The sequence below is a fragment of the Dermacentor variabilis genome, chromosome 3 (assembly GCF_050947875.1).
Source record: "Dermacentor variabilis isolate Ectoservices chromosome 3, ASM5094787v1, whole genome shotgun sequence".
In the NCBI taxonomy this organism is placed as follows: domain Eukaryota; kingdom Metazoa; phylum Arthropoda; class Arachnida; order Ixodida; family Ixodidae; genus Dermacentor; species Dermacentor variabilis.
In genome coordinates, this window is record NC_134570.1 from 129,117,554 (window position 1) to 129,143,934 (window position 26,381).

Sequence of the window (26,381 nt, forward strand, 5' to 3'; positions counted from 1 at the left end):
CTAAAGACTTATGTCGAGCATAAAAGTGTTCAATGATACTAATTCTTTAGGAGGCAAGTGAATTGTTATATTTATTATGCCAGATTTCATCCCTTGTGTCAGGAGTAATCATTTCTTTAAAAACGAGTTCGGCATTCCTTGTCATGTTGCTCACGACTACAAGAGAAAATGCTTCCCGGCACACAAGAGACGCCCATTAATGGCCCATAATCTTGGCCACCTCATTGCACTCACATATACACGGGAACAAGAAATTTCAGATACTTCTATAACGGTACTCTTTAAGTCTATGCTGATGAACCAGACGTTAACGTTTTAAGTAAGCTGCTCAGTTCCTGTGCTTTTTATTTTTCATTGAAGCCAAAAGCAATCTTTCCAAAAGGACAGGATTGGTCGAATAGTAGCACCGCAACCAATGCAGTGGTTTCGTGGCGCCATGCAGTTTATTCATATGTTTCCCACTCCTTAGTCCGCTGTTCAAGCATCCAGCCGCATGCCTCGTGGAAACTTGGAACCAGGGCTTGTATTCGCTCGTAATAGGAAACCAACTTGCTGAACCTAGACTTGTCCACGACAGGAAGCTGAAATGTAGGGACATTGGCATTGTTTAGTTGCATCATTTACATATCCACCTGGAAAACACAGTTAGTGAAGTGGGTTGTTCGGTGTCCGAGCAACATATGAGACCACGTGTAAATGATCCACAGGGGTAAATAAAAACGAAACTTAATTTCAAATGTTGAGATAGTTCGTGGTTTTATGGACATTTCTTTTCCCTTGTAGAGATATGAAAGTGCGCCTTTATATTACGATGTTTTCTAACATTCAGGAAAAGCATTCCCAATGTCTCTCACTCCGAACTGTTCACAAATGGGAAGCTATATCTTCTCAAATATCCATGCGCGCGTATGTTGCGGCTGTGATTCGCATGGCTGCTAGCAGAAGCTTTCTTAGCATACCGGGCGTCACCAGCACACCACGTAAATACAGAATGTTCATGATTGCAAGTGCGAGCAAACGAGCTCAAACGCATTCAAAGTTGTTTTAGGGGTGTATTAATAGTGAAATTTCCTAATTAAATCGAATACAAACATTGAAAAGAACGACCTTCAATCTTCGAATCCAGAAGTTAATACTTTCTTACGGCTAAATTAATCGATGCTAATTATATTGCATATATTATCTTTAGTAAAAAAAAGTCTTGTTTTTAGTACATGCACGTAACCACCTTTACAACTAGGCGTCCGCTAAACTGAGAAACTTTGCTGAGAAACTACTGAAACTGCTTTTGGTTATCTGGTGCACAATGGCAATGCCCGTGCTCAAATGAGGGAACAGAATTTCACAAGATGAACCTAAAATATTTTGTTCATCGAAAGACATACACCACCGCTTATGTAATGTAATCATGGTGAGACTCATCAAGCAATTGGCTGCTTCGCCGAAATCGAGGCAATATAAATGCTGCTTGCTGGGACAGTTGGTTCATATTGAAACTTCAGAAAACCAGGAGAAAATATTGAGACGGGAACGTGACGGAAATAAAAGAAAACTACAACTCTGGAGTAGCGAATGACATATCTTTTGAAAAAACGGATCAACCTTCGAACATAAAACTTCGAACACATGCTCAATGCCCTGAGCAAGGTTCAGCATTCTTTGTATCTATAAATACACCGTTTTGCCCTCTCTATTCCGACTTTATACGTTCTTATCTTTAAAGCTCAGCCTCTTAGTAAAGCTATCTCTCTATCGCTCACAGACATGGGAGATACAGTAACGCATTTTCCTTGCTCTCGTACACTGAAGTAAAGCGACTCAAGTATTTTCGTTTTTCGTCTCCCTTGCCAATAATCGCCACATTTTCAAAAACTTTTGCACAGTTACATTGACGACAGTGATGACAGTGAGACGACAGTGCGACGACAGACTTGCGGCTGCCTAAATGCAAGACACGCTTATTTAGTGACTGCCGATTCTTCACCAGTATTTCCACCTTCTGCTTGTTCTCATAAATTAGTTATCTGTGTTGCAGCCACGGCTCTTCTATAGTAAAATGGTTCGTAATAGTTCTCCCTCGTAACGATTCTTCCCCCGAGAGACTTCATTAAATGTTGTTATTCCTTACATTCAAGCAGGAACCAATACATGAAAACTTTCTAATAGTAAATTTGTCACAAGTATACGCATTTGATAGCAATTAAGATTCAATTTCACTCCGAAACTTCGAATATTCGTACAAACTGATTGGTTATACCTGGTGAGACTAGTGCCGCGATGGGAATTCTTTCATACAATTCGCGCTTTTGAGCGTGTCAGGAGCATTAATTATAATACTCAAATAAAACTGTCATGGTTAGAAGCATTACCGGGTTTCCAGATCGCAGGTACATCAGAGGTTTGCGATTTCCCCGTACCTACACGCTGAGCAGATCAGGTCGCGCCTCGACACAGCACACGAACTAACCTTTCTGCAGCTCCAGTGATAAAATGGTGCTTCGTTTGGATGGAACCGAAGATAAAAATTTAGCCTAAAAGCTTAAGCAGACAGACAGAAAGATAAATCAACGTGTGGCACAGCGAATTGTCGTGAGGCGCATCATTCTTTTTTTTTTTTGTATGACTTTGCGCACGACATTCCGAACCATGCTCAGTGCAATACTGTGACCGTTATAGATGGCAGCGTCTGAGATTTTGGGTCAAATTACAACCTGATTTTTTTTTAGTTTTCTTTCTCTAAACACTCTTGGCTAGCTTGACTTTCCCCTATAATATTCCACAAAGGCCTCTCAGCTCTCAGAAGTTTTTCGTGCAACTTTTGCTGAAATTGCGAGTATTCCGCAGTAATGGTATTACAACTTACCCTTGCACAGAGTGAGTGCACTGGCTTAACATAAACGGCCCGGTGTATTACCATGGCTAGCGTGCAGCCTCCATTTTCTATAAACACTTTTGAAGTTGCTTTTATGTTCTGCATTTGCCCACAGACAACACCTTTGGCCACCTGCAAATATCGCTACGTGGGCCTCGCTGTAAATTTTTGCTAGCTGAGCTGAAGCTGTGCATTAAGCTCTACTTGTGTCCTCCTGCTTCGATACACATTGTTGCTACTTTTAGTTTTAATTGTAGCGCTATTCTTTGACGCTGGTTCTGTTTGCTGAATAATTCAAAAGTGCGAAGTCATACGCGAGCCTTTCACTCTTTCGGTAGTTCTTTTTGTGCGATTGTAAATAGCAGTAGCTAAAGAATAAGCAAGGGAATTAGTCGTACAAGTTCTCTCAAATTTCTTGCCCTCAAATATAACCTGCTAGAGGCGCTATAGCACGTTGTGACGTGAACGAGTGCCATACTGTGGAGGAAACCTCTTTATCACTACAACAAAATCAGTAATTATTTCTTGCTCACTACAACCAAGCAGCCGACAGTGTCACTTTTCACTAGCTTCAATCGGCTATGTGAAAGGAAGCTACATATCGTGAGAAATGAGCACCATCAAGAGAATGTGAGAATAAAGTGCAATTGACATGTACTAATGCAAAGCATGCTTGGTTTTGTATGGGATTGTTGTAATTATTCATATAGATATAAGTAATCACACATGCCCCGTCGCGCTTGGCATTGGTAGAAATTCGCAGCCGTCTAATTCAGAGCGATCGCAATGTGCATATTCAGAGCGTTATGGAAGGAAGCCAAGCAGAGCGGCAACGCACTCGAGCGCACTCTCGAACTATTACAATTGCAACGTTTATTATAAAGCAAGAAAGCCCTGAATTTGATGCAATGCAGCTTCTTATCAAGAGGCCCATTGAAGGCACGGTTAATTTTGCCTTTGTACGCACTTTCTTTCGGGGCACAACGCTTTTTAATTTGGGTAAAAGTCATGAAAGATGACTATCCAAACTGCGTTTGCTTTGTTTTTTAGTCTGTTATTCTCGAAAGAGGCCCTATGCCAGACACACCACAAAAACTGTGCCCTATTGGACAGGAATGCTTTCCATTAAAAGAGCACATTGAAAGATATAACATTTCCCTTCATCCTTCATGGCACATGCTGCACTGGGCGGAAAGCCGGTATGATGGCGGTTGCGCCATGTCGTATACTCACGGGCACGAAACATGCCATGATGGAGACAAGCCGGATGTCAGCCACTGTAAGCGCGTTACCGACAGCGAACGTTTTATCGCCGACCAGCTGTTCCAAGGGACAAAGGACGGTCGCCTCGAACGTTCTTAGGTCGTCTCCTGTCAGTTTTTTCCGCTTGACGATACTGCCTCGCTGTGAAGGGCAGCAAAAAAGAAAGTCGCATGAGCGTTTTAAAAGGAATGCGGCCTTTATCCGACATCTATAATAAAATTCCAGTGGTTATTTCTTTTTTTTCTATAACTGTGAGCGCAAAATACAATTTTTTTGCTCGTACCACATCAAAGAAGCGCTTTCTTCGTTGGGTCGGAATACGAGAGAGAGGGAGTTCAACTTTTATTGTTTAAAAGGTCATTGAATGTTCGGACGCCGTTTAGTTCATGGCCTTACCGGCCTCGGCGGCTTGCGTGACCTGTTTTATGAAGAGCTGTTGTCCCGCCAGGTCTGAGTTGGTTAGGTGCGCCTCCCAATGCTCCATTGTGTGGCGTATTTTATCAAACGGGTCACTATACGAAGGCGTTTGTTTATGCGGACCGCCTTTCAGTGATTCGCCACTGAACATTCAAGAATTTAGCGTAATTAACGAGGTTAATATTTTGGGCTTTTTGTGTGTCACCATTCTGGAGAGGCGAATCTAACGGCCGGTACCAGACGAAAACGAGACGAAAAACAGCGAGGGTTATTAATGTGTGTGGGATTCTGCAATAAATATTTCCCTTGCAAATGAGCTACGCGCAATCCGTTTGCCTTATTGTCTTGCTGTGTTATCCATGAGCTTTTCATAGAGGACATCATTAACGCGTTTCGTTAATATGCAAGGAAGTTTTGTCTCCTTGCACCACCTCACATGCACTGAACCGATCACTTGAACCGATCACATTATTGGGACAGCATCTAACGATATGTTCCAACCTATTTCGACGTAACCAGTCCCAACACGAATTCATTATTGTACTTCCCTGCAATAATACTGCTGCAAATGCACCATGGTTTCAGAAAATTTCCAAAGTATTTCTTTAGCAAATCTTCATCCGGGCTTGTGAGACGGTGCCGCGAAGAGCAGAAAATCAATTTTGCGATACACCGTTTCCAAAGGAACGCAACATTTGTGTCTACGTGACTATATATAAATGTGGTATCAGTGGCTAGATTGCGAGTCTATGCCGTCGTGCTGCGAATGCAGCGGCGAGGCCCGTCAGCGGCAGTAATGGCCATACAAATTTCTTGTTATGTGTACTTCCGATGTCAATGGCTCGTCTTTATTTTCGTGCTCTAGTCATGGCGTAACACACAAAATGCACTTCATGAGATCGAAAATAATGAAGGCCTCCGAGGGTTCCGAAATGCTAAAGCAGTCACAATCCTCGCACAATGGAACATAATTCAGAGGAAACTTTTGCTCAGGCCCAACTCTGACGCGGCCTATTCAAATACATGTAATACGCAAAATTGCTTTTCTCAGGTAAACCCTGGACCGATTCTAAATGAATTGGTGGCAATTGAGATAAGAAAGCAACAAAATATTAAAAAATAAATTAACGTTACGCAGATACACAAGTAAGCGGGCGGGGCGACAGCTGCCGCGGTAGGTTAACTCGTAAAGCACAGCACGGGACGCGTTTGCAGGACATGTGAGATCGGCTCCCACTAGCAGGAAGTTATCTCTTCATGCATTTTTCATCCTCCTCGGCATGACATTTCCACTTGCCTTATTATATCTACATTTGAAATAAAGATACTTAGTTTCTCTTTTCTTTCATCTGGCGTTATAGTTTTGTTAATGGTTAATTGTGACTAACAAAAAACGGAGCAGTATACAGATCCACCTCATTCCTTTCGCTCGCACATACATAATGCAGTCTCGCTTAGTCTGTACACCTCGTCACTCACGATGTAGGATGAAGCAACTGGCTGCACAAAGCTGGCCACAGTGCACAAGATCTGATCCACACGAGCGCGCTTCTCGACCTCCCTCGGATAGAGCGGCGACGCCGGAGCATACTTGTTCAGCAAGTAGTAGCAGATGGCAGTGCTGAAAAACGGGTGGGGCAGAAGAGGAAACTCTACCGGTCAGCAACTAGGTTCGCTAAAGACGACGTCATTCTTAATCTCCCAAAGTTGTTTACGTGCACCCTCTTTTCTCCAAATGCTTATCAGTGATCACCCCGGCAGAAACAAAAACGCGAAAACATAAAGATGCACCAACAAAATAAATTGTCCCCTCGTCTTGGGAACGGTGCTCACAGATGTCGGGTGACATCGCTCATTACCTCTGAAGTTTCTTCATATCCAGCCGCCACCGACGACGAATGCACGTGATGTCACTGCACTGACCCTTTATAACTAACATGCCGAGGATGACGAGGCCGTGTATGACGAAGATAGGCCCTCCTATCTAAATGTTGGCCAGCCTTTCTGAGGCACCATATCTCTGTTTACAAACTTTATACTGCAGTGTGATATTCCATCTGTCAGCCCCTTTCTGGATCATGGAGGTAGTGTTTTATGATCACCAGCGCACGGAATTAGAGACGGTCGGTTTAACCAGGTAGTTTTTTTGACTAATCATCCCCATAAAGTTTGCGTTCCTTGCTCTGAAAAGGTATTCCTATGATGTTATTAAAGGATTCAGATAGTTAGCAATCAAACAAGTTCGTAAATTATGAACAAGCTTTATTTTCTCTCATTACACTCGATCTAAAGTAGATACGAACTAGTACCATCTAATTGTGGGAAGCTTAGACAGAACTTTAGTAATGGTAAGAATGATATGTTGTCATTACATTTTAGGAGATGTAGTTTTCTTGATGGTTAAAAAGCTTCGTCCTCCGCCTTACATCAACAAGTGTGTCCGCAAAATACTTTTGCTTCTTTCAAATTTATTTACAATGAAACTACAAGAAAGTTAAGCAGTTGAATGTTTCCAGTGGTAACTCACCTTTCGTACAAAATAAAGCCATCATCGTTGATTGCTGGAACCTTGTGCAAAGGGCTTATCTGAAAAAAGAAGGCAAAAGCATGCACGTCGTTCCAGTAAGTTTCCACCTCCGCAAAGCCACCAGCAGCTCGTGTTTTACTTTCTTGAGTGCTGTTAGTCGCACTGAGGCAGTTGCATTCAAGAAAAACCTCCCGCATTAACTAAGAAACACATTACGTTAAATTACACTAGACGAACGGCATACATATATCTTTAGGAGTGATCGCTTTGGAAGTTGCGATTGAAACAAATGTCCAGAAGCAAGTGAGTAAAATGTCACGAAAAAGCTTTTCGCTCCCTTTTTATAATTTTTCCTTCGCGTAAAATTCGTCTTTTCAAGTCAATCAGTTCAATTGATGGAATTACGATGTGTGAAGCAAGGCAGTAGTCACATTGTTTGCGTTTAACCGTTTAATTATGCTTACTGCTTCGATTCTCCTGATGTAACCTTCACGTAAACTTTAGGAACTTCTGAAATACACAAAGCTTACTGCTCTCGTAAACTATCTTGTTCTTTTTTTTTCTTACCTGAATGGTCATAATTTTAAATCTCTTTGATACATATGTTTCTAATATGTAGTTGAACACGTATATCAACGGTTCCTTAACTATATCAACTTGACTATATCAAAGGACTTCCAATATTCGCCTTCCCATTTGTTCCAGTTACACAGACAGGCAGCGAATAGAGAGGATGGTTCGCGCTTGTTCTATGCTTATATAACAAGATGGTAAAGGTGGGGAAACACAAAGGGACGAGTACTACTAATGGGGATAATATATAAAAATGTCTTTGGGGAAGTCCGGGATCTCATCCAAGATCCTCAACGGGATCCAGCAGGGCCTCACACCCACAAGGAACCATGTCGCACACTGTGGACCTCAGAATGAAGCTGTTTTCTACGGTTAAGTGTGAAAGCTCGAACAGAGGCTCATTCAACTGGACCAGCGCTCATAACACTCACTGTCGCCTCCAGTGATCCGTCCACATTTACTCGCAGTCACGCGTACTCACTCTCACTCATAGTGACACTGATAATTATGATACATATCTTCATTCATATCGACAGCTAGCCTAACTTAAGCAGCCCTAATTCTCGCTGCTGAGAGTTGTAGCATGTGCACTGTGGTACCCTGTTAAACGCCGATTGATGCTCAAGGCGCACGCCGCACCACCCGCCTGTCGAACCCGTGCGATCGGGGGAAAAATGGCGCATATTTCACACCGGTGTGCAAATTTCGATATACACGGGCTTCGCGCATGCAGTGTAACTCCGAATTTCTGCACCAGTGTGCCAACATTGCAATCTTTCCCACTACACCAGGCAGTGTAAATCGAAATTTGTACCCAAGTGTGCGACGTTTTCAGTTTTTGGACGAACGCACGCCTGCGGCAGGCAGCCGGTGCTGCGTGTGGTCCGAGCCTGAAAGCGGCCTTGAAGAACGTTGAACCACTTTTTATCATTGAGGAGATGTATTTGAAGTTAAAATCGGCTGTTTGAGAAATATTTTGCTGTAAAGTATACTTCAATGAGTTCAGCACGCGTGGTGTTATTGGCAATCAAACACGCTCTTCGCTGTGCTTCCGTTCTTCAATGCCGTGCACTACAAAGGCTAACGAGGAGCGGGGCGTGCCCATAAAACCTCGCCTTCTACATGTTACAGCGGCGCGCAGTTCAAGTTCGTTTTCTGATATTAGCGTAGACGCCACTACTTCCTCTTTTGGCGCCTACGGTGCGTCAAGCCAAGCGTAAGCCAAACGAGGTTGTCCTCATCGAGCCGCAGTGCGCTTAGCCAGTGGACTCGTGGCAGCACATCGTGGCGGCAGTGGTATTTACGCTACTAGATGATGTGCAGCTACATGCAAGTGCAGTGCGAATGCGCAGAGTTTGCCTTAAGCACAACAGGGCTTAGAGCCTGCTCGAACTCATATACTTCAGTCTGGCCATGGTACATCGTTGGAACCGGCTTTGTCCTTCACCAGCTAGACCGAAAGATAGTTGCCACAGCAAACTTCCGCATTTTTATTGCGCTATAAGTCTACCAAGAAAAAAAGAAATAAAAAAAAAGAAAATGGGTATGGGCAGAGGGAAGATAACCCACGGTAATTAAGGGTAATGGACTGGACGCCAAGAGAAGGGAGGCGTAGCAAGGGGCGCCAGAAAGTTAGTTGGGCGGATGAGACTAAGAAGTTTGCAGGGACAACATGGCCACAATTAGTCTATGATTGGGGTAGTTGGAGAAGTATGGGAGAGGCATTTGCCTTGCAGTGGGCAAAGCCAGGCTGATGATGAAGTCAACCAAGGTGTCTAACCAGAAGCGGCCAGTAGTCAGCGCGCGCTGACACGCGTACGCTTGGTGAACCAAAAGTTTCGTGAGGTTCGAGGCAAGTTCAGCGCTCGAAACTGGTCCGTATTAGCGAGACCAGCAGGCTACGACACCGATAAGCAGGGTGGCCAAATTCCTACGCGGGTTTCCGTGGCCGAGTGAACATGAGCAGACGATATTCGGCTTCTTTTGTAAGTACGTAAAAATTATCGAAATTCGAAAGCCTATTTCCGCATACTTCAGCCTATTCATTGAACTTTGTCAAAAAATATACGCAGTAAGAGTAGGAAGAAGCGCACTCATACAAACACCCTTCTTGATTGACATCAGCTATTAGCCCAGAAATAAAGCCCACAGAACATAATGAGGAGTAAGTTTCCTTGAAAAGAGCCCTTGAGAGAACGGTGACTTCGCGCTCCGCTTGCCAGCTGTACGCGTCACCTACGGCAGCAAAACTTGGCTGAGCTGTTCACAGAAGCGCATGCTGTCCGCAGACTGTTTTTACTGCGGAAGCTTGAGTAACAACTCCCAAATGTCTATCTCGGCGCGCGTTTGACCTTCAGGCGCTGGCGCGCAATATGGCGCAATTGTTAAGGTGTGACGTCATGTCACGCAACCCGCTGCGGAGAGCCGTCGCAGCTGCGCTCGCTCGAGCCTCTCCGCTGTTGTACCACGTCACTAGGCGAGGGTTAAGAACTTATTCGGCAGCGTTTGGTCGCCGTCCCGCCAAGGATGACGCACAGGCCGGTGCGAGCGCGTCAGCTCTCGCCAGGCTGAGTCCGAGCACCCTGCCGATACAGCTCGCCGGGAAGAAGCACTGAACAACCGTGTCTAATCTTGCTTAACAGAGCTTTCGCTCGTATAACTAAGGTCAAGACACGTTGAACCCTAGCTAGTTTTTTTTTCACCAAGCGCGAGGTGTGGTTCAGGACCCCTTTGAACGAAACAACCCAGCATGCGACTTTCATGTTGCTTGCGATCTTGCTGGAAATGCTTGCTGCAGCTACTCAGCGCTTCCATGGGAGTGTAAAAAGGTTCCAGGACCACAAACCACAATCCATCTGCTGCAAAACCCGGCAATTGGACACTTGCCAGTATAAAACTTTCGCACGTTCTCTACAACCACATGTTCACTTTGACAGGGCACCGCACTGTACGTACCTTAAGGCAACGGGGATAGTTTACTGCGCCCGAACAAGACGCTCTTTGCATTTCTGGGAGATACTGATCTCAGCCACACTCTAAAAAGTAATATAGTCATGGTAGCGTAGATGCGGCATTTACTCGAGCAGAATTGCAATTACTATTTTACAACTGTTTTCTAACCGTGGAGTATAAGACCATAGAACTTTTGCAGCAAATACCCTGTAGAAAGCACGATGCCATCTGCATCGACGGCGAGAACTCTGCTATAGCCCCGGGGCGTAGATCTGCTTCGCATCAGCGAAGCCATACATCGACACCGCGGCACTTCGTTTATTTGTTTCATCAACTGCGTCCTCACCATACAGAAACACTCACCCAAATAGGGTCACCGTTAAAAAATTTCGCGATACCGGAGGGGCGAGACGTCGTTCGAGCTATGCACAGTCGTCGTCACACTTGTGAATTCGCTGCTTCCCCGGCTAAACATTTAGCTCAGACACACACAGAAAGAATGCCATTCCTTGCGCGTTTGGTCCATTGCACAATTAAAGTAAACTGAAAGCACTGTTAGTGTGAGACTTTTCGATATCTGGCAAAAGCATCCAGGCGAAGAGAAAGGGTGGGGACGGGAATGCGCAGAACGCCATCGGAGTCAAGGTACATCTGCATACGCGAGACCCTGGCTAAGCACCACGAAATCACGTTGTCGCTCCTGTGCAATGCATCCGGTTGGTGCCTTCCCAGGATGCATGATCTTTTTCACCACTAATAACTCCCTATCATAACAGACGTACTCCGTTACTTAAGAACGAACAACCAACGCTCACAAGCTGCCATATTTTGCTGCCATTGTTTCCGCCTTTCCCATTTCCTCATACTAAGCTCACAGCAAGTAGAAATTAGTATAGGCTCATATATTAGCTGTTACGCCGGCTGCGATGCGGCCGGTCATGGCCGATCCGGCCTACCTGGCCATGATCCTACCAAAATTGTTCCACAGCGCGCGACGGCAACACTTTCAAGCAGCGCTGCGCAGCCAGAGAGGAAGAAACGCTCGCCACTCGCCCTTTCCTCCTTGCCCGATGAAAATATCTATATGGCGGACATTCATTGAATTTGGAGATGTTTTACCTCGTTATTCGGGTAACTTACTTGATGTAAGTTCATACGAGGGCACCGAAGTACGTTTGTGCAGCCTTTCCGTTGTGCGGTAACTGCAGTATGCGGAAATTTCTCTTCGATGCGCAAACATGTGACGCTCATCATCAGCCGCGGTGTGTGTGCGTTGTGCGCTGTTTTGGCTGCATTCCCTTTCAACCGGCGAAGAGCAGCAGCGTCTCCGAATTCCGAGCCTGAATTAGAAGGTCTGGACTATTCCTTCGCTTAGTGTATAAAATAAAGCAAGAATGCTTGTGTACGGAAAACCCAATACAATCCCAGCAAATCTAAGCGCAAATGGCTACAAAATATTTGCGACAGCCACCGGCATCGTTATCACAAATTTCAAGTCTCGCTGTGCTATGTCTCCGTTAGCCTCCTGTATCGGGCCGGTGGCATGGCTCAATACAGCGATCACTGCGGTTGGTAAACGAGCATGATACATGTATTCTTTGTGGTTCGGCATTGCCTCTTCCTCCTGTGAAGCACTGATATCTAAGGGTGGCGGCATAAAAAGAATGCCAGGGTTATTTGTGAGTGCACGATTTCCATAAAACGGGTGATTTCTTCGTAAAGGAGCGTACGAACAGGACCTAAATAAAGGAAATTGGCTTTTATTTCTTTCGCGAGAAAATGGAGACTGACTGACGCCGCACTAAGACCTAGCATGGGCGTGTCGCATTCTCGGACAATGAGCTATATAAACCAAAACTACTACATCTATAACCCAGTTTCTACCACTGCTTGGGACACACCGGCAGTCGGCAACCAGTCGCTCGACTAGTATGGTACGCTGTTTTTAGTAACCAAAACTATCTTATTCGTGGGCGTAAACCTCGTCGAACAAAAGAAGCAGTCACGCAGTGCATCAAAAGATAACAGTTTCAACTCTTGTCAAAGTAAGCAGCACAACTTATTCCACCGCAGAATGGTCCTTGCGCTGATAGGATCGTCTTGCGTTTCTTAACTATTCATTGCTGCTAAACAACCGCTTAGAATTACAGTAAGAATGCTGCAGTGAGGTCACAGTGATGAAACAAATTTTCAGAAATGCATAACTGATATTCGAGGCTTGCTTGTACGCTCAAACACCCGTGCACACATCGCGCTGGTTGCTCCATCCGCCTTAACACCTGCAGAAAATCCCGCAATGTCGGCTTAACTCACTTCATTGAAAAAAAATGAACTACATTACTTTTATGGCTAACCTGAAGCTACACGAAACTCCATGCAGTACAAGAAAGCCAGTGAACTGGCACGTACCAAAATTGCGCACGAACTATGGATCACAAATGCTGTGCTCCAGGCTACTTCGGTTAATAAATTATCTTATTGTTAGTAAAATGGATATTCCAAGTCGATCACCTACTGATATTTTTTATTTTTTCTCTCATATGTGAGTTGTACAATGCCTATATGCTTATCAAGGGCAGTGAGATATTGTGCGTTATTTGCTTGCTTGCTCACATCGTGCTTTTATTGTTCTTTTCTTTTCTTTTTTTTTATTTGCGATGCGTATGGATGTTATATTGTAGTGCTTGAATTTGTAAATACTTGGGAAAACTGTATTTCCGCTCTGCTGCTCCTTTTTTGTATTACGGGTATTTGGGGCTGGTCAAGCTGCTATGAGCAGCTTTTTCCCCCACTTTACCCCTGCAAGGCTGTATTTAGTTTTTGTGGAAATAAAACATACATACATGCATATGTCGCACACAATTGATTCAATTCAACACAATCAATACAATACGATCAATTAACAACTGATTTGCATGCTAACCTGGAAGAGGATCTCCAAACTGATTGGGCTTTTCTAGACGTCTCAAAAGCGTTTGACCTCGTAGCACATTGCCGTTTTATTTTGAAATTATCTGCTCTTAAATTAGATTCTCTTACAATAACATGGATTCGAAATTTCCTTTCTAATCGTCAGCAGTTCACGGCAGTTAATAATTTTTGGTCTCCTTTTTCGCACGTTACTTGAGGTGTATCACAAGGCAGCTTTCTTGGGCCATTACTATTTCTGATATACATTAATGACTTACCCATTAACATTTCCTCACACGTGCGCATTTTTGCAGACGAATGCATTCTTTATGCTTCCATGAAATTTGCCGATGATGATGCAGTCCTCCAAAAAGATCTGGAACTTATTTCTCTTTGGTGTAAGACTTGGCTAATGAAGCTTAACGTTTCTAAATGTAAGATTATCTCTTTTAGCCGCAAGAACACTAAGTCTATGCTTCTTATCACATAAATAACATCACTATTTTGCATGATACTCAATATAAATATCTTGGTGTTTACCTAACTTCGACTCTTGTGTGGTCAACACATATTGAATACATATGCGCCATTCCTTCAGGATCATTAGGGTACATAAGACGCAAGTTGCATAATTATACGAAAGACATTGGTCAACTAGCCACCCTATACACGCAATGCCTCATGACTTCGAGCGTACCGGAATCTTTGAAAAACGCTAACATAATCCTAATCCATAAGAAAGGGGACGCCAAAGACTTGAAAAATTATAGACCGATCAGCTTACTGTCCGTTGCCTACAAAGTATTTACTAAGGTAATTGCAAATAGAATCAGGAACACCTTAGAATTTAGTCAACCAAAGGACCAGGCGGGATTTCCTAAAGGCTGCTCAACAATAGACCATATTCACACTATCAATCAGGTGATAGAAAAATGTGCGGAATATAACCAACCATTATATATAGCTTTCATTGATTACGAGAAAGCGTTTGATTCAGTCGAAACCTCAGCAGTCATGGAGGCATTGCGGAATCAGGGTGTAGACGAGTCGTATGTAAAATTACTGAAAAATATCTATAGCGGCCCCACAGCCACCGTAGTCCTCCATAAAGAAAGCAACAAAATCCCAATAAACAAAGGCGTCAGGAAGGGAGATACGATCTCTCCAATGCTATTCACAGCGTGTGTCCCTCATTATTCCTCAAGAGAAAAGTTTATAACAGCTGTGTCTTACCAGTACTCACGTACGGGGCAGAAACGTGGAGGCTTATGAAAAGGGTTCTACTTAAATTGAGGACGACGCAACGAGCTATGGAAAGAAGGATGATAGGTGTAACGTTAAGGGATAAGAAAAGAGCAGATTGGGTGAGGGAAACAACGCGAGTTAATGATATCTTAGTTGAAATCAAGAAAAAGAAATGGGGGCATGGGCAGCACACGTAATGAGGAGGGAAGATAACAGATGGTCATTAAGAGTTACGGAATGGATTCCAAGGGAAGGGAAGCGCAGCAGAGGGCGGCAGAAAGTTAGGTGGGCGAGGACAGCATGGCCACAATTAGTACATGACCGGGGTAGTTGGAGAAGTATGGGAGAGGCCTTTGCCCTGCAGTGGGCGTAACCAGGATGACGACGATGATGATGATGATGATGATGATGATGATGATGATGATGATGATGATGATGAAACTAGCCTATCTAACATTCGTTCGACCTCAGCTTAAATATGCCGAATTCCGTCTGGTCTCCCCATCAGAAATACTTGATAGAAAAACTCGAATCTATCCAGAACGGGGCTGCGCGTTTTATTTAACGTTTCTGTGACTATAACAAAAGCATAACACAAATTAAACTCGACCTCTCACTACAGCCCTTGCATCATCGTCGTGATATAGCCCTCCTATCATTATTTCATAAATATGTCCATAGTACAGCACCATCATTCGTGGCTCTTCAAACTCCTCATTACAGGTCACACCAGCTGTACAATCAGTTCAATTTCATGGGCATTTACGGAAAGACTAATTCATTTAACTACTCCGCTTTTCCAAGAACCATTCGCCTTTGGAACAATGTTCCTAACGCGATCGCTTATGAGAGTAACCAGCAAAAATTCCGGCATCTTCTAGCAACGCATTTTTCAAACTCTATGTAACCTAACGTGTTATTTTTTTTCTTGAGTTTACCATTACTATTGGGCTACTACCCCTCAAATACTGTTTTATTACAGCAAAATATTATCCCGCTCGCTCTGTAATTCTATTGGTTATATTTTACTTTGTGAAAGTTTCTTGTTCACTGACTTCTCGCATTCAAAAGCATTCGATTTGTCTTTTGTGCAATTTTTAACACCAGATTACAGCGTGTTAGCGCATTTCTTACACATTTCTATTTTTGTATATGTATTCACATATTTATTCTAATTATTGTATAACATTTGAGTGCACTGTCCCCTCCTTACACAAGGCCTCCAGGGGTCTGTAAGGTATCTTTAAATAAATAAATAAATAAATAAATAAATAAATAAATAAATAAATAAATAAATAAATAAACTGTTTTCCAATTCAAAGGTGCCATGTCATACTACATAACTACATAAACTACGTGAGGCAATAAAACAATGACCAAAAATTGTCGCCGAGCGTATACCTCCTGGCTTGAAACACGGAGAGCTCGCTCAAGCCAGCATGCTGAGTGCACATAGATGGCGCTACTTCCTGCGCACTGTAGGACGTAGCAAATTTGGTTGTGGGAGTTCACAATGTCTTTTTTTTCTTTTTTTCCCTTTTTTAACCTAGGTAAGACATTAGGCAGCATAATAGCAAGAGCTTCGTGGCGCAACCCACCGCCCCATTCCAAAGGGGACGCTCATAACATCTATCCATCCATCCATCCATGTAGCGGCGCTGATGGCAAAGAGGAGCCCTGAGCGCCTCCCTGTTTGTTCACGTGGTGACGCATCCATTCTTTTCTTCAGCTGCCTCCGTTGAGTTCGCATTTAGGATGGATGTGCATGTTGCCAGTGTCGCTCATCAAACATCTGTTTCGGTGGCTATCGTAGACGGTGATTGGGCGGACGACACGAAGCTTTCGTCGCGGCTACAGAGGAGATGTAAGCACTTTCGGAGCTCATCACGGCTTGTCCAAACGGCGCGACCAGCGTATACTGAGCTGTTGGTACTAGAAGCGGGGCTAGAAAGATATTCCAAGTTGTACAGTCTTTCCGCTTACGAATTAAGTCTTGACGGGTGTGCTTTGCTTTACGTTCTTTATTGGCAAACAGTTTCAAACAACGGCTTGTCATGTTTCTTACTCAGTAAGCTTCTTTGGTGCGATCACACTTTCGTTGTTCATTTTTTGCCTAATTACTCGTGGGTGTGCTCAGTTGTTGTAGGTTTGTTCTTGCCGCGCACACAAGATTTGGAACGTAGATGTTCTGTACTTTGTTATAGCTTGTAGCAAAGACGTGCTATCGTTAGTCACTCGTCATTCGCTTACCCTGTGGACCGTCACGACAGGTTCAGCTTCAAACATTTGTGTACCATATATGTAAGCCTTAACGCGGGCTTCAGCGCATTGAATAAAAAGTGCGCCCATTCACATGTTCTTGATACGTGGGCGATACGATGGGAGTACTTAGTAAGCCAGGAAGCAGCGCTACTCACTTTATAACTGTGTGACGAGCAGCATTCACTCTTGCCGAAGTTGAAGTCCTTTCTTTGGAGGTGGCCGATACAAAGCTGACGAAGAGCGAATTTTTTTTCAATCGTCAATGAGAGCCGTTCATCGAGAAGGCTCGGCAACACAGGAAGTCCTTATGTGGCATCGATCCTTCGACTTGGCAGCACAGATTCACTGTTACGCAATATATCAGTCACTATTTTTGCAGCCAGCTACTGCACACGCCTTGCCTCTATCGATTCACATTTTGCAACTTGAATGGAGCACAGTGCGTTAGTGAACACCCTGCTGCATTTCCGACAGCTGCACGCTAGCTGTGCACAAATGGTAATGGTTTCGTGTTCGTGCGCTTTCGCTGTGGCAACGTGCGGTGTTCCGCCGAGAGCGCCATATCGTTTCTCCAGAGCTAACTGCTCTGCGAAATATAAATTGGCAACTGGTTCGAAGGAGCGCGCTATCGAGCAGCTTTACTATGCGCGCTAATGTAGCGGCACTTTGTGAGCGTCACGTAATACCCAAATGCGTCGACGTGCCCTCTGAGACTAAAATCAAAGTGTTGGCACAATGCAAATTGAGGGAGGCGATTGTCGCCTTCATCCTGATGCATGAGGGCCACGTACGTGAAAGCACGCGAGTGCGACCCTAACAACTCCCTTAAAGTAGTTCTCTGTAGTTTTCCGCCGCTAACTTTGAAGCGTGTATAAGTAATCAGACATTTACATGCCTGTAAAAACTTCGAGAAAGAAAAGGTCAGGACTTGTATGCGCAATCTAAGTGGCAGACTTTTCCGTTCTTAAGAATACTCTGCATTTGTTCGGCCGCGCTCGCTAAAACTACCTTACAATTGTCATTGCAAGGCACGTGCTCTTGAGAAATGCTCTAGTTATCGAAAAAATTGCCGAAAAGTCTTGCTCTTTCTCACATGATCGCGCAAGAAAAATAGCCATCCCACATCCACCCTTGTTTGCCGTTTAACAAAGCCCTTTCATTCAGGTGGTTATGAAAATTGATGCACGGCCTTCTATGACTGTTACAGCTCAGTTGCACCTTGGACGCCATCGAAGTATAGAAAAAGAAAACCAATAGTGGCACTCCACGAGTTGGCTGTGAAATAAATATGGACGCGTCAAAATACTCTTCAATTGAAGCCGAATACATTTCAAAGGCACTTCAAGCCAAATCACGTTCTGTAATTTACAGGGTAAGCTGGTGTCAACTCATTCCAATAGCTATTACGGGATCATTTAGTTGCCGATGTTTTCCGCCGCCACCGGCGTCCGTCGCAGCTATGGGCAGGAATGAGAGAGAGAAAAAGAGAAAAGAGTTCTCGGTGGGATCAAAACTGGGCCCTCTGCACGGAAGTCAGCTACCCCATTATAGAGTCATGCCAGCATATACTATCTGCTGCGAAAACGAGCCATATAGACTCGTCCTGGCGCGCGAGCAGTCACGCGATCTGAGACGCGCGTAGCGCCGATACTTGCACACGTTGGATTGCTGTGGCATGTTATTGTACCAGGTGGCACGCCATGTAGAAGTTGCTTAGGTAGCAGTAAAAGGCAGATAGAGAAGTTTTGAGGAACAAAAATGAAATGAAGGAGATGTATACAAAAATATTAGAACGAAAAGGATCTGTAGCATACCTGAATAAATCGAAAGGCTGGATGAAATGTTTGCCGCCGCCCCATATCAAATGGGATGCCAATAAATCATCATCATCATCAGCAGCAGCACCAGCATCGTATCGTGCCAATTGTCACGCGATGTGGCATGCGCGCTTCGTAGCGTCAATGCGTTCCAGCTTTGCATTGCAGTTGCGTTGTATTCCACCAGTTCTCACATCGCGTCGCTCTTGCATCGCATGGTACCACGTGTCACGGGATGTGACATGTGCCCCGCCTAGTGTCCAGACCTGTGGTTACTGTTCACTAAACGTTTTGGCGCCTCTTTGCGATGTACGAACCACTGCTGAAAGAGCGAATCATAGAGCTACGCGCGTGGCTGTGACCCGGGAATTTGGGACTCCGAACACTTCTCTGCAGAGAGCAGCAATAGCCGCAGCTCGCCGTCGTCGCCAGACAGACAGTTCAGTTCGTTCTCGTTAAAACGACCCAAACATAGTTCGCAGCGAAGACTCCGGTGCGTGCTGCCGAAATTGGAGCCCATGCAGCCGGTCCTCCAGCTTACGCTGTGAATCTGTTGCTTGTGCCGCGCAGGCCTGGTTATTTTTTTTTCCACGGCGACAACTGTTTTGACGTTGACGTCATCATTTGCAAAAGCAACTACTTCATGCAGCTTGATCAAGCGGCCTTCTCCAAACCGTTTCGCTACAACTATAGAGTAATGACTTGCAGTTGTCACGTACTTTACTTTTGTAACTAAATATCCTGAAAGAAGGCTTAACCAGGGTTGCTGTTTGATTGTTTTTTTTAGGTGCATTCATTTTTGCGTGAAAGTCTTCGCCTGCCTGACTCTGCTCCCTCTTTTAGACAGACTAGTATTTTGGGGGAACGAAATGAGTAAAGAAAGTAAAAGTGAAATATTTGAAAAGTGTTTACAAGCTGCAGTGCGTGAAAATTTTTAGCGTTTCAGTAACCAAACTGTAAAAAGACATAAAGCCTCATCTCATTTCGGCGGGTGATCACAAGGCTGCATTGCATTTGCAGGTCTGGCGAACAAGTTGCAGAGCCTTTACAAGTCGTCCGTGACACCGAATGGCTTTGGTCGCAGATGAAACGTGTTATGGAGTGTTAAATAATCCGGCCCCACTGCAAGTTACCGGGAGAGGCCTTCGTGCTGCAGGAGATTTAATCAGGCTCATAGTTAGAGTTGGATAACGTCTTTATAATTCATTCCGACTTGAAACAATGTGTGTCGTTGTACCTGATTTACGTCGGCTTGCCCACACGTATTCTCTGAAAGTTGGTCGCCGTCCGCTTCTGATTTAGCATCTCAGCCACTTGCATCTCCACGACATTGCTCTAGCGGTTGTGACTGAAGAGATCGTAATCGACGAATTTGACCAGTGATGTTTCTTTCGCACTGTTTTTCAGTAAGACGCGGGCATTTAAAGAACGCTCTTACATTTTCTTTTTGCTCAGTGAAATTTACTACAGGTGGCTTCTTTTAGATAAACACTCACCTTGGCGTATTCGGCAGACAGGTGTTCCTGCTTGCCGTAATCTAGAGCCTTCAGCTTGACGTCAATGCCTATATGCTTGGCCAGCATCCTGATGAAGAAGCAAGGTTCCCTCGTCACAATCGCATACAGCTCGATCGTCATTGTCGTCCTCGACTTTTCGTCAGTGTCACCGCCGTAACTATTCTTCTAACTAACTATTCTTTACTCGCAAAAAGCCGTGTGAGAACAGTCTCCGATAGGGAGAGCAGTTGACAAAACTCCCTAATCTGCCGTAACGTGAGCGTAAACGTTATCGTCGGCTGGAAAGTGAGACCTGGAAAGGCACTGAAAACCTGTGGAATATTCTGCAGTAGAGAGTGGCGTGACCAGGGCTGACTTCCGCTGAGGGAGCCCTGCGCCAGTTGTCGACCCGACGACGCCCCAGTTGATTCGTCCCTGTTTGCCGTGCTCTCAATCCAGTGCGGCAGGCGAACATTTCTTTTTTATTAAGACAGGCGCACATTCATACATCCGGAGATAGGTCATACCCTCAAGCGCGTTTCCGACACATGGACCAACATTTGTGCTTAACCGGTAGGAATTTGTGCCTCTAAATAAATGAAAGATTTCTTTCTCATTTTTTTTTCACTAAGGTACAGCATCATTCGAATGAATATACTGTGGGTTTGACGTACAATCTGCTCACTTTATTGGAACAATTCACGGATTATTCAAAGGCGTCTTGTGCTGACTCCGGCCGCACACGTAAGCACTGAAGCAAAAGCAAAGGACGCGCAGTTGCCTCTTTACTTATTACTTAGCCCGGCCAAGATATACAGATGTGTACATGAAGAATTAAATCACGTACAGTACGCAGAATATTGTGAATGTTTGCAGTGTTCTATGAACAAGAACTACCCGCGTTTCGACAAGTGCATGCGTGTTTCGTATCAACCTTGTGATCGCACATTTGTGACTCTTTGGGCGACTGACACCATGCGTTTTTACTTTCTTTTGCATTTAGTTGGCAGCTCCAGCTACCACAACTTGACGAAACTCGACGCCTTGAATGCCTAACGTCACTCACCTAACCTAATGCTAACCATCTTTGTTACACAGAAAAAAAGATGCTGCCTTATTTGCGCTGGGCGCTGGGCGTCCTCAAACAATATTCAAAAACTTCTCGATGTGACAGTCATTATTCATTTCTTATCAGTTATTTCACGTCTTTATAAAACAACTAAAACAAAACGCTTTTATCCGCTTTTGCAAGCCTTAGAGGAGCACCATAACCCATAGCATACGTCACTATGAGAATTGACCTGTGCCACAAAGGTACAAATTATGGATAACAAAGGAAACGTCGCAGATTTCCCACCTTGCTGAACGCGTTTTATGCACAAAACTTCCATCTTGCTTATTATGTATTTTTCCTGTTCTGCGTAACACATACATGTTCAAGTCAGAAATTTTAAAGCATAGCCATGTTCCCTTCTCCTTCCTTAGTGGAAACGGATTTTGCTGAACTTATTTATTGCATTTGAACTATATTGTGCACATGATCGCTGCGCTTTTTGTTATAGTATTATTGCTCATGATTATTTTATTTTGTTTTTTCTACCTCCTATAGAGATGGCTGGCTGATCCATTTTCCAGTTTTATCACTACTGCCATTATGATATGTCTGAATGATTAGCAGTAGTCAACTGTCATTTTTGAATTCTTTTGTCTTCACGGAATGGAATGACGTACACATGAAGGCGCGACATGAAGGCGCCGAGCAGGTAGTCAACCGAGAGCGACATAGGGTGGTGGCTCTGCTTGACTAAGAGTTACCCTGGCATCGGAGAAAAAAAGAACTTGCGCAGTGCGCGCTTCCTATAAAACTCTCAGTCGATAAACGAACGCTCGCGTCAATGGCTTTCAGATTTGCGACAATAGGCTTTGTTGTAACGACGAATCACGACGCAAATTTCGAAATCAGTCAGGTACACCTTCGAAAGAAATATTTTAACTCAGAACCGCAAGTATTCTAATACAGTTTTCTCCCTTTAAAGACACAGCAATGAGCCATCACATGCGCTTTCTGGTGCATTTTTACCAGGAATACCTAGCTCAGTGTTCAGTGGTTGGCTAAGACGCCAAAGATCACTTTCTTAAGCTTTTTTTTTTTCCTGCCTACACGATTTCGCGCAATACGCTGATGCAAAAATAATTTTTGCTTAACCTACACCTCTTCGCCTATTGGTAAATTTAAATTTAGGTTGTGCATAGAGCCATAGTTTAACCAGGGTGCGGAAACTCCCACACGTCCCTTTGGACACTCTGTCCCGTGCCTATATGCGGCGGCAGCGCCGCTTCCACCACTGGCAGTTGCGGGATATCCAGCTGGGAATAATTCACAAAAACATGCCCCCATGACGTCACTGATGAGGTTAGAAGGTAGAGCGAGAGGGAGTGCCGCAGAGAGGAGGCTGCTTGCCGCGATGCCCTTCTTTCCCGTTTCGCATGCAAGCGGGCTCACTTCGTGCTCTCTTACAGCTCCGCTGGCCGCGCGGCGACATTGGTGAAATCGCGGAGCACAACCCGCTGAAATGTGCCGCGCTAACGAAGTGCTTTTTTTTTTCGGCCGCATTTACCTTGGAAGCTTCTATTCATTTTTATAGCACTGGTGCTGCGCTCGTACACATCAGTGCCAAGCAATTAGAATGAAAAATATTTACCTATAAGCAAACAGTCGTTCACTACCAGGTAATGCTAATGTGATACATTTCGTCATTTCGTGCAAGTAGTCGCTTTGAAATTCCTAACTTATGGTCAAGTTTGGGGCTACAGTTCAATTAGTCCACAGATATGTGGGGAGGAGTATAAAGAAAACTTCCTGGCACCATAAATTGTTAAATTTTGTTTCATTCGTTGTGGAGTGTATCAAGCAATGCTGGCCGATTTCTCAGTCAGCCAAAACTCAACACAAAGAGACGCTGAACGTTTTTGTTTTCATTCAGACATTGTGTACTAGAAAAAGACTGACCTTCACGCAGTGCGAAAGTGCCAATTTACAGAAACTATTTTCATTCACCACGGAAGTTTGTACATAATGAGTGAACATAGATTCCAGAAGATCCAAACCAATGTGAAAATTAACCATCACGGGCTGGTCACACAGAACTTGACAGTAATGTATGTTATGACGGTGACGCATTTTGTGGTTTACAGAAAGAAGGTAGAGTACAATACATCTATTTCGTTGAAAGAATGACAAGTAAGGACCCACAGAATTTAACCTGGCTCATGCATCTGCATAAACAAGCAGCAGCCTATAATCGCTCTCATTTCAACTACATGCCGAGTGAGGGAGCATATCTCTATAGCGCTTACAAGCACGTATAATCTGCCTGTCGTCATACTCTGTGTCGTATTTAAATATACTGAAAAACACTACGAGTATTAGGACGCTATTTTGATACAACAGCAACACAAAGAACCAACCACTCATTAGGAAAAAAATACTTAATAGCACCCTTCATCGCAAGGGGCATTGCCATTTCGTACTTAATTAGCATTAAATAATGTATACTTGTATTACCGGTATTCTAAAATACATTTTGCCGCCAAAACAAATAACGTTGCTCCTCGTTATAATAGAAGTGCTCAAAAACTTGCACACAGTGAAACTGAGCCTGAGGCAAGGTAACTGAGCGCATGGTACGGTCTAAGCTCCAAAATTCTGATAGAATAGAGAGGTTTAACCTTCTTCAGTACGCAACCTTAGGAATGGTACATCAAAACAGCACAATAAATTACGTTTGCGTATGCTTCTGCCAATTGCTCTTCAAATTTGATAAGACATCACGGCAGTGTCTTCTTTTTGTTGCTCAAGCCTTGGCTGCATGTGTTGAAAAAATAAAGAGTGCACAATATGTATAGCCCAACAAACACACACTCAATCTCGTCAGTGTACGTATTTCACCTATATCAGATGTGCTGCCCTCATGACGAATAGGTCGAGTGACACTGTTTCTATGTCAATCTACTCAGGCTTGCACAGAACTCTTTTACTCATGCAAAATAAATACCTGCTCAGAAAATAAACTGAAATACTTGTGCTTACCTTCTGTCATTAGAAAACATGAAAAACTTCGCAGAACTGCAATTCCCGGTGTTTGAGCGCCACGTAGCCGCGAACACATGTGATGTCCCGCTCTAGCCATCTTTGCCTAAGGCTTGGTTGACTTGGTTTCCTAAATGAATGCTTGATCTTTAATGGTGCAAGGGCAGATATGGCCAAGGAGCGCCATGCTAGTGTTAATGAGTTCGCAGTGGTCTGATGAGTTCTGTGAAGTTAATGAGACGTGGCTGTAAAGGGGCACAAGATGGTCGCGGTAAGTTACGTAATATCTGCGTGTAATAAGATTATGTAATCGAATAATGACGCGTACTGTGAGCATTAAAATGCGCTGCGAAAGAATGATGCGATATAGAAAATATGCGAGATGTTAAAACTGGTTAGAGCGCTACTCTTTCGACAGAGCCCTTGAAACACAAGGGCCTAGAGGCATGTGCTATACGAAGGAACTATCATAGCGGCGTACTCTGGAAAGAGGATGTGCTACGAATTTAGTGGCCTTACAACATGAAACACAACATCATTCAAGAAAGCGAGGACTACCTTGGTCTTAAAAAGCGGTTCTTCATCAAGAAACATAGCCGGATGAAGAGGGACACAATAGCGGTATGCAAAAGGCAAAAGTGTCTTCCTTTCTCTTTCGGCTTCGCGACACTCCAGGAAGACCTGGAGGATGGTCAGCCTGTCAGCACATATACCAGAGGTTTTAGGCTCGTTACTGGTCAAGAGAAAGTTATGAGCGCCAAATGTGTGTCCTATTCTGAGTCTAGTCAATAGGACACCTGTTATTCGTTTTTTTCTTCTGTAGTTGGGGGCCAGAAACCTAGCTTCGGCTTAATCACGCGAAGATTATTACTTGTTTCAGTGTCGCACAAGCATTGCGAGTGGCTTCGCAGTTTGTTTCGTACGAAAGGATTCATGTCTGTGGTAGGGACGGCAGCAGAACGAATACCCTGCGATGCTATTGATTTGGCGATTTCGTCGCCAAGCACATTACCCTCTATTCCTCTATGCCAGGAAGCCAGCATATTACTACGTGCCTACGTGATAAACAAACGTTGCATAAGAGTGAGTAAACTTCAATAAAAACAGGATTTCTATGCTTTTGTAAAGACAATAACGCTTTTACAAGACTTAACGAGTCTGTGAATATGATTGCTCGGTCGTTTTAATTTCTTTATATGTTTTACCGCAGACAGTACTGCATATGTTTCTGCATTGAAGATATTTGTTTGGGGGTTCAATGCGTCAGATTAAGAAAAAGAGGGACGAACAGTAGCGTAAGATACGACGACATGTGATTTTGACGCGTCTGTGTGGAATTCGGAGCAGGAGTACTTCTATAGAAGTTCACGGAAATGAATAGCGATCTCGAGCTCGGGAGTGTGCTTTGTGACCGCTACAGAGGATGCATCACATCACCTGATTTCCTGCGTCTTCCGTTCGTTGCACGCCAGATCAACATTCTCTGCCTTACCTTTCCCATCTTCATACTTGCGATGAAAATCGAAGCAGATGACGAAGAGCTATCCGACTTGTGATGTCGCTGAGCGAGTGACAAGGGTGAGCGGGGGTAAGCTCGACGGAGGCAAGAAGACAACCGCTTCCCGCGCATCGCCCGTTTAAAATTTCACAAAGAGAAAAAAGAAAGCAAGTTAGAATGTCCGCCAACCGCTTGTAGCGAGCATGTTCCTTGAAACCGAAACTAGCACTCGCTTTCCCGAGGTTGCATTAATGTTCCCAAATATGAACGACGTTCGTTATATTTCGCGGCTTATAAAAATGGAGAAATTGCTGCTGATTGATGAATGCATATTTAGGTGCAAGGCATCTTTTCTTTTTCCAAAACAAATTAGTGTTGCTTTCTCTGTGAATTAAGGTACTTTTCAAATGCGCTTTGTATCACGTAACGTTCGTGCCTTACGTGAAAATTCCAGCGGGT

At 44.0% G+C, this 26,381-nt stretch overlaps 1 protein-coding gene across 1 annotated transcript; it reads right to left on the minus strand.

Moving 5' to 3' along the window:
• Positions 1-443: 443 nt before the first annotated feature.
• LOC142574741 (glutathione S-transferase 1-1-like) lies at positions 444-20,616 on the minus strand. Its single transcript, XM_075683762.1, has 5 exons — positions 20,335-20,616; positions 7,080-7,138; positions 6,032-6,173; positions 4,106-4,276; positions 444-581 (listed from the first exon to the last, which is right to left on the minus strand). The coding sequence occupies exons 1-5, from the start codon at positions 20,473-20,475 to the stop codon at positions 444-446; spliced, it is 651 nt and encodes a 216-aa protein (XP_075539877.1). The 5' UTR covers positions 20,476-20,616.
• Between the last annotated feature and the right edge of the window lie 5,765 nt (positions 20,617-26,381).